The 12,028-nt window shown below is 35.2% G+C and overlaps 1 protein-coding gene across 1 annotated transcript in view; it reads right to left on the bottom strand.

The window, feature by feature from the left end:
• The window catches only part of ARAP2 (ArfGAP with RhoGAP domain, ankyrin repeat and PH domain 2), a 271,525-nt gene that overhangs the window by 91,054 nt on the left and 168,443 nt on the right, over positions 1–12,028 (bottom strand). The window contains exons 24-26 of the mRNA XM_071432570.1: positions 8,033–8,115; positions 6,883–7,239; positions 3,867–3,936 (exon numbers count right to left, since the gene is read on the bottom strand). Of these exons, the coding sequence (XP_071288671.1) occupies positions 3,867–3,936; positions 6,883–7,239; positions 8,033–8,115 (510 nt within the window). The remainder of the gene's footprint in view (positions 1–3,866; positions 3,937–6,882; positions 7,240–8,032; positions 8,116–12,028) is intronic.

Raw genomic sequence — 12,028 nt, 5'->3', positions numbered from 1 at the left:
TCAGTTATAAATGTTATGGTGTTTGCAGGCATCTACTGGCTGTATTCGGTACTACTGCAAGAGAATAACAGACTGCTGGAAGTTACAACTATTTTATTTTATTTGCTAAAAAAAAAGTCAATTTCCTTTTAAGCTGAGCATAGTTTTGCTTTGCTATTTAAACAATCATCCATCATCCTTTTTAAAGCTTTGTTCTCCAAGGCATACATATTTTCAAATACAGTTTAAACCATAATAATTTATCAATCTATTTTTCGTGTGCAGCAGCTTTTCTTTCATGTGCAAAAAAAATGCCTGTTAAAAAGCTCTTGTAGATCAAGATACAATAACTCTTTGAAATACTCCAGACTAGAAATTAGGTGAATTATTTAAGAATATAGAAAACAAACCAAAACAAACACAGCCAAGAACTTCACAGCTATTTATTCTGTTACTGAGTGGTGTAAACTAGTTTTAAAGCTGCTAAGAATTCTCTGACAAAAAAATTTCCAGCAGGGTAAAGCAAAATGTTTGGGTTTTTTGTATTGGCTGTTTAGTAGAAACTTTTATTTTCAAATAAAGCCCCACATCACCCCTTGATGGTTGTGATTCAGAGATGAGCTAATGGATCATGGAAAATACCATTTTTGACTACTTTGGTTTTACTTCTACAACAGATTAAGTGTGACCTATTTCAAGAATGACAGTGATTCATCTGTTTTGCAGTGAATTTCACTCCTTGTAATGTTCACTTGTACTGTGACACAACAAAATATTGAAGTTCTCCACTTGAAGAGTGAAATCTTCCTCCTAAATCACTAATATATTTGTCAGGGATGGTAAGCTGTTTTAAATAAAAATTTTCAACATAACCAGAAGTTTTTGCCTTACTGTAAAGTGCATGGTAAAACACCAGATTTCTGCCAAAAGTAGGAAGAAATTTGAAGCAAAACTTGTGCATATAGGGTAGCTGAAAAAACAACTCAAATTCTACCTTCCCCTCCTCAGTTAAACCACACTCTTTTGAGACAAAGCCACATGGGATGTTGTTCTGATTGCATCAGCTTTCTCAGGACCAGGAACACAGAAGAAATGAGAGCAACACAGATTCAACCCAAAACTTTCCCTAGGTCAGATGCTGTTTGTTAAAAGCTGAATCATTTTTTTCATGTATGCGGATACAAAGAAAAGATCTCTATCAAGCAGAAGTTGATAGACAACTAAAACAGGGTCAGAAAAATATGTATAAAATTGGTGTTTAAATCATTCTAAGTATTCATATGGGCATTTTTAGGGATAATATTCTCTGTGTCTTCCCCCTATAGTTTCTGGTTATTTCACTCTTCATTAGCCATGCAGTACACTTCCCCTTCTTGAGAACCTCACTCCTCTCTAGCTCCTAATTTGAATGACAAATAGAGCTATTTAATATCAGTAGTGTTTCCAGGTAAAATAAACAGTTCCATTCCACTGAGTCTAACCTTCTCTGCTTGTAATAAGATTATCAAGCATGGATTGGTTTCCTTCTGAAAACTACTTTTAATTGATACATGAAACCAAAAGTATAATTGATTATAACATGAATTTCTTCTATATACATGAAACTGAAAGTATTATTTCTTGTCTGTGTAGAACGTCCTAAGACAAACACAGACTAGAATAGACAGAACTTGCCATTAAGTTCTAAAATTAAAACAACAACTTCCCCACTTAAATATATAAATGGCCAGCTATATAGTAGGAAGGGGGACATGCAAGCCCTTGCAAGGGGCTCAAGCTGCACAAAGGTCTTGATGAGTCTGCAAATAGTTGTTTATGATGTCAAGGAGCAAAATGCTGATATCCATCTTACATGAAATATGAACACCCTAGGTGTTGAGACAGTGATCCAGCAGAGACCACTACACCAAAAACTCATTTTCTTGAGTGACACCACTGCTCGTTCAGCACAATCCCATCGGGCACTAAGAAATACTGGTACCCAACTATGTTTTCCTCCTACCTGCAAACTATTTTGAGTTTCACCAAATCCTCCATTCCCAGAATTTTGCTTCAGGCCTTGCAGTTCTCAGCTATAACATTTCCTCACGTATGTGACTCACCAAGTTAGCAAGTCAGACACCCAAATTTGGTCAAACTATACACAGAGACCAATCAGCCTCTCCTTCAATACCCAGAGTGAAGCTTGGACTCAGATTCCAGCAAAAGTGAGACAAAGAGGCTTCCACACAAGTGTTTGCCAAGCTGCTGATAGCCTAACCTACCACACAGACCTTTTAAATAGAGGATGCAGAGTTGGTGGCTTCCTATGCATCATGTGACACACTAAACATTCAATTCAGCAGAAGGGAATATTTCTGGAATCTCTTATAACAGACAGACATGTAACAAATGCTATTCTAGCATAACTGACCTCCAAGTAACACTTTCAGTGATTTTCAAAAGGAAGAAAAAAATAAATTCCCAGTGCAGATAAAAGACTAAGTTCTTTATTAGCATTTCTTTCCCTAAGTATGCTACAGATAGTGTTAAGCAAATCCCATTTCTGTCTTTTTTTTTTTAAGTCTTTCTTCATGATCAACCCTGCTTTTCTGCTCCTCTGAAGTTGTGGGATCAATACTGCAAAGGGGTACCATTTTTTGTCACTGGAATGCAAACATTCTCCTTATTCTATTGTTCCCTTCACCTACAAAATCGAGTCCTCTACTGTAAGTGAAGCAAAGTAGGCAAGTAAAAACAGATTGTTTCAAATTTGCAATCAGTAAGCAAAAAGACTGATGTAAATATTTTTGACCTTTTTCTTAGTTCTCCAGCCCCTCAGAAAAAAACAATCTCATCCTACTTCACTTCTTACATCCTCACCCCATCATAAGGCATCTACAGATCTCTTACCACCAGTCAGCACACTGTTTCAGAACTTTTACCTGAAACTGTATTTTCTTCCTAATGTAATATGCATCTTCAACAGGAAATGGCCTTTAAATAAAATAACACACATGCACAGGGAAGGGAGCCTCAACTTCCCTTAATATGCATATTGTAAAATCATCTATCACTTTTAAGTCTAAGAAGGTCTTCACTACTTCCAAGAGGAAATATTAATTATTAAATCACAGAGCAAAAGAAAAAGGATTTTGTAGTGCTCTGAAGGGTAATCATATGGAATTCTAAGAGAATTACAAGGAATATACTCTTTGCTGAAAACTTTGATTTACAAATTCATTTTTGTATCACATATAAGAAGTGAACTACTTTAATCAAATCAGCTCACGTGTCTGCAAATGTTTCAGCAGGATTCAATCCTCAGTACAGAAACAAAACCAGCCATATACATTGTAGAACTGGTTTTGAAAATTCCCATTCAAACCTAACCTAGTTCCATGACACGCAATTATGCACAGAAGACAAACAAGAAAAAGACATTTTTAATCAAAGAGTCAACAAGTGTATAGGTTTGGGTTGGTTTTTTTTAAATGGTCTCCCAAGCTACTTTTAATTGTGCTCTCACAATCTCCAGCATGCTAGGTTCCCATGACAAGACACTCTTCAAACACCATCAAATAACATGTCTCTTAGAAGTGTTTAGCATGATCCTGTTCTGTTCCAAAAACAGCAGCAGTGTCAGTCTCTCACTAAAGTAAAAACAAATCTGATGATACCTACCTGAAAAGGTGAGTAATACAAGCCCTTCTAGGAAATAAAAGGATGAACAATACATGAAGACAAGGACACCTTAAAATACTTAATTACATCTCACCCTAGTATTCTAGAATTGAAAATTAACCTAGGATGGATATTCATTTCTAATTACTCAGATTCTAATTATAGTACTTTGTGTATTACACAGACGCATTTTGCTCCAAACATGACCAAAACATATCTCTTACCTTTTCATTGTTGTAATAAGAAATGCTCTCTCCATCAAATTTAACCCAGCGCTTCTGAAACACACGCTTGCTGTGAATCAAAAATTAACACAATTAATATACAGCTAACACTGGTTTTAAGAATGTCTCAGTCACAAATTATAGAGAGGTCAAATTTCTGTTCAAATGAATATTCAGAACATAGAGCATAACTTTAGTCGCCACAAGTTCTATTAAGATACTTTCCAAAAATGCAAGCTGAGAACCTCAAATGAGGTTCCAGCTCACTGCCGTGCTTATGACAAGAACAACTCTGTTTGCTGGTATGGTACCTCCAGTCAGTCCATGTCAACACATCTCCCCAGGACTCTGTTTTCTGGCCAATGAATGGATAGCAGCACACCACATCTCCCAACAAGTACAACACAAAATTCAATTTTCAATGTGTGTTATCAACTGGCCATCATTAATGGGAAACTTTCAGTGTGCCATTAACTCACACTATAGAAAGACCTTCTAAAACTATATTTTTACATTAACCTGAAGTAGTCCATTACACTCACTAAAAATGTTGACAGCTTGTTAGTTATCATTTAAAAATGTCTCCATTCTAAAATCTATTAAACAAGCTAATTAGGCAAGAACAAGACCCCACTAATGTATTTTCCCAACATTATTTCCTTTCCTTTTAAATGAGTGCTCTGCTTTAGGATTAGTAGACTGTGATAGCTTATCAAAACTTTAATCAAATAGCAGCTTTGGCTTAATTAACTTGCATTATATGACTACAATAAATCATCATTTTTCATAACCTGGAAAGGCCAATGTACCATCTATTTTGCATTAAAATGTCAATAAACTTCAAGATTTTACAGGGACGAGTGAACCTAAGTACCACATACAATGTGAGCAAACTGAAAGGCTGTATAATTTATAGGGAATTAACTAAAAAAAGAGAGCCCATACTTAATTGCATGATTTCTAGCAATTTAAGAAAACAGTACATATTCTTTTTCCCAAGGAATCACAAACTTCTGGGTGTAAATTGGAGCTTTATAAAAAGAATGGGAGTTGTAGAACAGAAGGAAATATTCTGTTGATGGGCAGAGAAATAAAATACAACAGCGCTTCAATAATTTGAAGAAAAATTCCTTTAGAATTCAGTTGAGTTTTAATTCTTCAGATGCTTGAGAAATGGTATTTTAAGTAAAAGAAACATGTATCATTCACTGAACCACCCCTGAGACAAAGTCCTTGAAATGTAGCTGTGGACTGTCACTGCATCAAGGCTAATGACCATGCAACTCTTCTATTCAGTACTAATCACTACTAATTTTGTGGTTAACTCATTATCTTTTCCAAATAATATATTTTCCCATGGCACTTTCTTGAAGTTTTTATAACTTGTTCTCAACTCTATCCCTTCAAATGGAGCAAGACAAGCCAGCTGGAATCAAGAACTGTACTTTTCATCACTCTGCTAGCTAACTGCCAAAAGTGTTAAAAAAAAAATCCTGTAAGTAAAATAAAACAAGAGTTACAGCTAACTGCAGCTTTCCAAGAGTTTAGTATCCCAATAATTCTGAAAAAAAAAAAAGAAATGTGGAAACACTCTGTGGATAATTATTCTTTGAGTCTTTAGTAAAGGTTTAGTAAAAAGGAAAGAAAATAGTTTTGAGCACACTGAAATTCTCTGATGGTAAAAAAGTTTTATTAAACCTATTATTCCATCTTAGTAATCACCTTCAACAATGTACCAGTGTATCAACACAAAACAAAAATAAAAAGAAGATATAGTGTGAAATCAGATTCCCTAGAAAGGAACACAAAAAAATAGAAATTGCTATACATTAGAGCTTCTTCCAGTGAGTTCAAATGTTTTATTCCAAAACAATAACATAAATAAATTTCTCACTTAAAAAATTATATATATACTGAATTATGTTGCTGATGATTATTATGGCAAAAAAATCAAAGGAAAGGCCAAAAACTTTAGTACCTTTCAGCACAGCTCAGTATACTGTTCAAACAACAAGGAATGCAGATCTATTAAGGCTTGAATAGAAGTGCAGTAGATGTATTTTAGCACTAACAAGTACAACAGCTTTAGTTTCTAGATGCTAAGTCCTAGTGAAGATCAGAAGCAGACTTAAAAAGTAAAATTTTGCCGCTTTCAATATAAAAAAGGATTCATAGAATTCATAAGAACATAGGTCATAAGAAAAATGGAAACTGAAAACTACAATTTAAAAGGAGGAAGTTAGAACAACTTATCAGAGTTAGCAAGTATTTGTGATGGAAAATCTGCTAACAAAGCATTCTTTAGTGAAAAATAGTCTCATGATAGCTGGAGTTTAAAATCAGTCAAAATAAAACAAAGAACTTACAACAGAATTCAAATATAAGATATGTTGTTGTTATTATTGTTGTTGTCATCTAACTCCCAAATGTGACAGAGAAAAATAATTTTCTATTGTGGTCCCTTCTCTTCATTATTTGTAATCTTGAGACTTGAGCTCAAATTTCTACCATCAAATTTTAGGCACAAAAATTAAATTAAATAGGAGGAATTCAGTCCAGGTGAACTCAAAGCTCAAGTAACACACAAAGTAACAGGGCTTCTAGCTACACTAATTATTAAATTACAATCCATGGCCAAATTAGTAAAGTAGTATTTCAGAATCAGAGTTTGCTTTCACTTACCTTGTGGACCACAAAAGATCAGCAAAAATGTAGCAACTGGAAATACTGGCACAACTTCATTCTGTATTTTTCCACTACAGCTCATGAGATCAACAATTTTAAGAAAAATATTTTCCCTAAGTACATCTCCTAAAAAAACTTTAGGATAGGTTTTTTTAAAAAAAACCTAGGATAGGTTTTTTTAAATTCACAAAAGCTTGGTGCTCTTTTCATTGAAAACAATCCCCCTTCCCCTTCCACTACAAATATTAAGCAGTGACTAAATACAAACTTAATACCTCTCATGCAAGCATACATTGTCACAGTTACACAATAACTACTGCAAATACCATACCCTTGAGGGGATAATTTATCCAGCCATCCTGCTTTAACCTTCTTTACTGATGGTCCATAAAAGCAGGCGTATGGTGTTATTGATTCATTTCCAGTCAAAGTCTGATCTCCATCAAATTGCCAAAAATTCTTTTGTTCACTGGCCAAGCAATCAGAATCTCCACTTTGTGTCTTACTGCAAGATGCTGAGGGTGTTTTGGTTTTATTTTTCTTTTTTTTTAAAGACAAAGTATGTTGTTCCACAGTAGAATACACAGATTCACTTTCAGATTCTTCTGGTGTTAATGATGGGTCTTCCAGAGACAAGGATTCATTTTTTGCAATTTCTTTTGACTTCTCTTTCTGATTACTCAAGTAACTGGAAAGAAAAAGTGAATTTTGCTCTTAAAATGTGTTACTACAATGCACAAGTATATAAAATTAGTAATTAGAACAAATACTGGTAAAGTATATTATGTTTATAACTTGTATAATCACAGTGAACCACAGACCTGCTAAACACAATCTATCTTATAACTGTGGCCACCCTGAATCCTACTTTCTCCATTCAACAGGAGTAGTACCAAGATAACACTCCTTTGGAAGCCTGAACAGAAATTTAAAAGTAAATTCTCCTTCCTCAGAAAACTAGCTTTGCTCTTTTGAATACTTTTGACGACTTTCAGTATCACCTCTCTCTTCCCTCTCCCACCTCAACAGAAGCCTGGTGCAGAGTGGATAACTAAGAAGCACAGCTCCCACTTCATCAAGCCTATGGCCACTGTCTCAGGACAGGAGTGGTGAATGTGTTTTAGTTTTGTGCTTATTTGGATGGGTTGTTTTTTTTTTTCTAATGACAAAGTAAATTATGCAAGCAGTCAGACACAACTAGCTATGAGACATACAGAAATGCAACTTGGTCTTCCTTATTCTGACTGGAGAAAACAGGGACACTCTCCAAATTAACAAGAGATTCTGAAATCTAGTTTAAAGAGTCTCAGAAAAACCACAGTGCCCATATTTGCCTCATATAGGATGGGGTAAAGTCTCAAACAGAATAAAACAAAATACAGTCATGGTTGTGCCCTCAGAGCTAGAGATCCACTTGCAACATCAGTAAATAGCATTTTCTTCTTTACACTTGGAGTTTCTCAGTAATTCTTATTTACTACCATAGATTCTTAGAAGAATATTCTTCATTCATTCCTGGATCCAATTTATTTTCACAAGCCAGGAATTCATTTCCATGAAGTTCCTAGAAAAGAAATATATTGTAACTAACACTTGTAACTGAAGGAGTGATATTTAAATTACTGCAGATACAAATCACACACTAACAGCCTAGCTAGCAGCACTGTTCTTTCCCCCATTTTCAAACATGCACTTGAAAGCTGATTTTTGTATTCTAAGAAATGTTATTTCCAACATTTAAGCATGGCCCAAAAAACCTGATCCAAACAAATCAGATAAAGAGATTCAGTGTATAGAAATACCACTATTCTGATTTTTCTCAAGGCACCACTGACAATCTGGTTTTGGCAGGGATAGTTTATTTTCTTTCCAGCAGCTAGTAGAGAGCTATGCTTTGCATTTGAGAATGAGAATAATGTTGATAACACACTGATGTTGTTGGGTACAGCTTACTCTAAGTCAAGGACTTTATAGTTTCCCATGCTCTGCCAGCGAGCACAGAACAGGAAGCCAGGAGGGTGCATGGCCAGGACAGATGAGCCAAACTGGCCAAAGGGATGTTCCATAGCACAGAGCATCCTGCTCTCTTCACTTGAGTTACTATCAGCATTAGTATTATTATTACATTTTGCTTTGTAGTAATTATTAAACTGGTTTTATTCCACCATCTAAGAGGTTACTTGTTTTCCAGGTCTCCACACTGCAGTGGGAGCGAGCAAGCAGCTGCGTTCCAGTTCTAGCTGGGGTTAAACCACAACAACTGAATATTTTTTAAGCTCAAGAGCCACATGTTACATGCAGCTTAAGCACCATTTATGATTTGCTACTGCTAGCCTATCTTTCATAACAATATTTCTTCTTGGAATAAATCTACAGCCTTCACAGAATACTTAAGATAATGGCAAATTCAAAATCCTAAAGCAAAACTGAACCCAGACACACTGAATATCTGTCATTAGGGTTTTTTGGGTTGTTTCTTGCCAAGAACTTCTTCCTAAAAGGTTCATCTATTAACTTTTGCTTAGAAATCTTTATCACACTGCTTTGTAAACTGCTTGCAGTGTAAAAAATGTCAAGGTTAACACTGCTCATGAACATTACATTTCACACTTCCTAAACTTAGTCTGACAATCACATTGTACTACTAGGCTTCTCAATATGTCTTTCTTCATTAAAAAACTCCTAAATTTAACATCTTCATGCTTTCTGGCAGAAGTGTTTTAATTAACTCATTTAAGCTTTCATGTGTAGGTAACAAAGCTGAACAACAGCAGAAACAAAGTGGATAAGCTTTCACAACATTGCCATTTGTTTTCTGAGTAGCAGCACCTAACCTTGTACTTGAGGACTGTACCTTGGCAACATGGAAAGGCAAAACTAAAAAAAGACATATTTCAAAGCAGAGGAAGTGTGCAGCAAAAATGTAGAAATCAGTCTGATGCTAGGATAAATCTAGGTGAACTGTCTGTCTTCCTCTGCCAACCAGAAATAAAAACCCACCAAAACTTAACCACCCATACATCGCAGTACTGCACTGTAGCTAAAGGGCTAAAGGGGCTAAAAAACAAAAAAACAATACAAACTCCCCAACATATCAATACAAGCAACAAAACAAACCCTATAAAAAACTAAGCAAAAAGCATCAATGTACTTTGTAGACAAATTAAATAGAAAACTCAAAAGCAATCTATCAACTGTTTATCAAGTATTTCCATTGCCTGGAATCTCCCAAAAGAAATGGAAATGGCCACACTTCTCCACAATAGTTAAGAGGCTAATATCATGGTGGATGACACATCCTCAGAGTAAAAATAGTCAGTGTCCTTTATCTTCATTTGTTTATCAGAATACAATTGAAATCCATACCCACTGAAGCTACATGGTAGTACCTCTTCATGCCTGTCAAGAACCACTACAGTAACAGTTTGATGTCCTGCTTCTGCTCACTCCATAATTTCAGTGCTTGAGCAAGTGAATTCAGAGAGTCAGATAACTTCCAAGCAATAACTAAGAAATGTGTTTCTATTGTCAGTAGAATTTAAGATGTAAAAGTCCACAAATGAAGACAGGTTGTGGGTAAAGGAAGTTCTATTTGCTCACAAAAATCTATTTCAAACAAATGAAAACCCAAGCATTTGCATTGTCCTGTTTACAAAAATATCCTGCAAGATGCTCAGGCTCAATACAAGACAAAACCCCCACCTCCTTCAAGTGTCTGAGGTATTACACAAAGCATTTTCTCATGAAATGCAATGCAGCCAGCCTTCCACAGTATCCCAATACTCAGCTCACACAATTTACTGAGCTCAAATTGCATGTTTAACTTAGTCTGTCTAAGGCAAGAAATAAAGCCAGTATGTCACTCATGAGGCCTAAACTCATTAGAATTCAGTCTTCCTCTGGAGGAATTCTAATATACTTGACTCTTTTAGTTAGACACAACAATAAAATGTTGCTAAAACACCTGAATTTTTGTGTTGTTTTTAAATCAGCATTTTAAAAAAACCCAATTCCTTCTTCAGGTTGCCTTTCAGAGGTTTCTCTTTATACTTATCTTTCTTCCTGACCCAAACCAAAGGTAAATTTTCTTTATAACCTTCATTCCCCTGTTTTCTCATGCTCACTTACTTCCAGTCTGTAGTGACTCATTACCTATTTATACAGTCACTCCCTTCACAAAAGCCTATAGAAGCCTTTTCTTTACACCAATGAAAGAGAAGGAAGGGTGATGGCTAACTTACAAGCCCTTAGAACAAATTTCAGTCTTAAGTATAACAGCATAACACCTTTTAATCAACATGGACAAACTATACTCTCATGACTTAACATGAACCAGAAGCAATAAGCTCTAAAATCTCAGATACTTTACAGTGTTACCTAATATTCTCATGTGTTCCTAGGATATTTGCTTCTGCTGAAAAAAAATCTGAAAGTGAAATCTCAAGATGTTTGTTACATAGTTCTTTATGACCTTTGTCCACAATTAAGTGCTAACGGAACTAAAATCAGCTATGATGTTTCCAACAGGCAAGTGATAAACAATGTAAGAAACTGTTCACATACATGGAAGCGATATTAAAATCCAAATCTTCAGCTCAGGTAAAGGATGTCATAATACACTGCATTAATCATGATTCTACAACCAGCAAAATAGCAATTTATTTTCAAGCCGTTAATCCAGTTTAACAGCATGGTATTTTTGTACTTTGTGCCTTTGTAAGATAAGAAAGAATGCTGATGACCTTTCTGGGTAAGCTTTTTCATAAACAACCATTTCAATGAAATGTACAGAATAATGCTAATAAGTAACAAGAGGGCTAGGAAACTTCTTCTAGAAAATCAGCTTAGACCACTGAAACAATTACAAAGTTAAATTTTGAATTTTTAAAGACATTGGCACAGACAACAATAACTAGCACAGACAAGGCATTGCATTCAAGGAAAGAAAATGAACACTCAAAGGTCAGCTTTGCATGCACATAACAAGAACAAGTAGGAAAGGCAAGGTATGATTTTATGTGTACTGTGTTAAAAGGTCAACAACAACAAAAAAAGCATAGTATGCATCAAGAAGAGATTACTTTTATTTCTATAAAACTACTCTCATTGGAAGACAAAATTTGAACCATCTTCTTATATTGATCAATTCTAAAGACATTAGAATGGGAGAAAGAAAAACCCTAGACATCCATTTGAGTAGTTTTTATTTTAGTCAATAGTTTACAATAGTTTAAAAATGAAACATTAGACTGAAGACCAGGACAGAAGAATTTTCTGTTATCTTTAATTCTGTGGCTTGAGACTGGCTGGAAAAAGTCTAAGTAATCACAGAATCAACAATTTCTGGTCTGCCTCCTGCTGAGACAGAAGCAGGAGCTGGAAACTAATGGCATTTGGCAGATGCCTCACTAAGCTAATTTACCTCCCATATCTCCCTGCACGTGATTCAGAAGTCTGTCCACATGTCATCTGTGGCA

The sequence above is a fragment of the Agelaius tricolor genome, unplaced genomic scaffold (genome assembly GCF_023055355.1).
Source record: "Agelaius tricolor isolate 1412-34295 unplaced genomic scaffold, bAgeTri1.0.p SCAF_8, whole genome shotgun sequence".
Classification (NCBI taxonomy): Eukaryota; Metazoa; Chordata; class Aves; order Passeriformes; family Icteridae; genus Agelaius; species Agelaius tricolor.
This window is presented reverse-complemented; position numbering and strand designations above follow the sequence as displayed.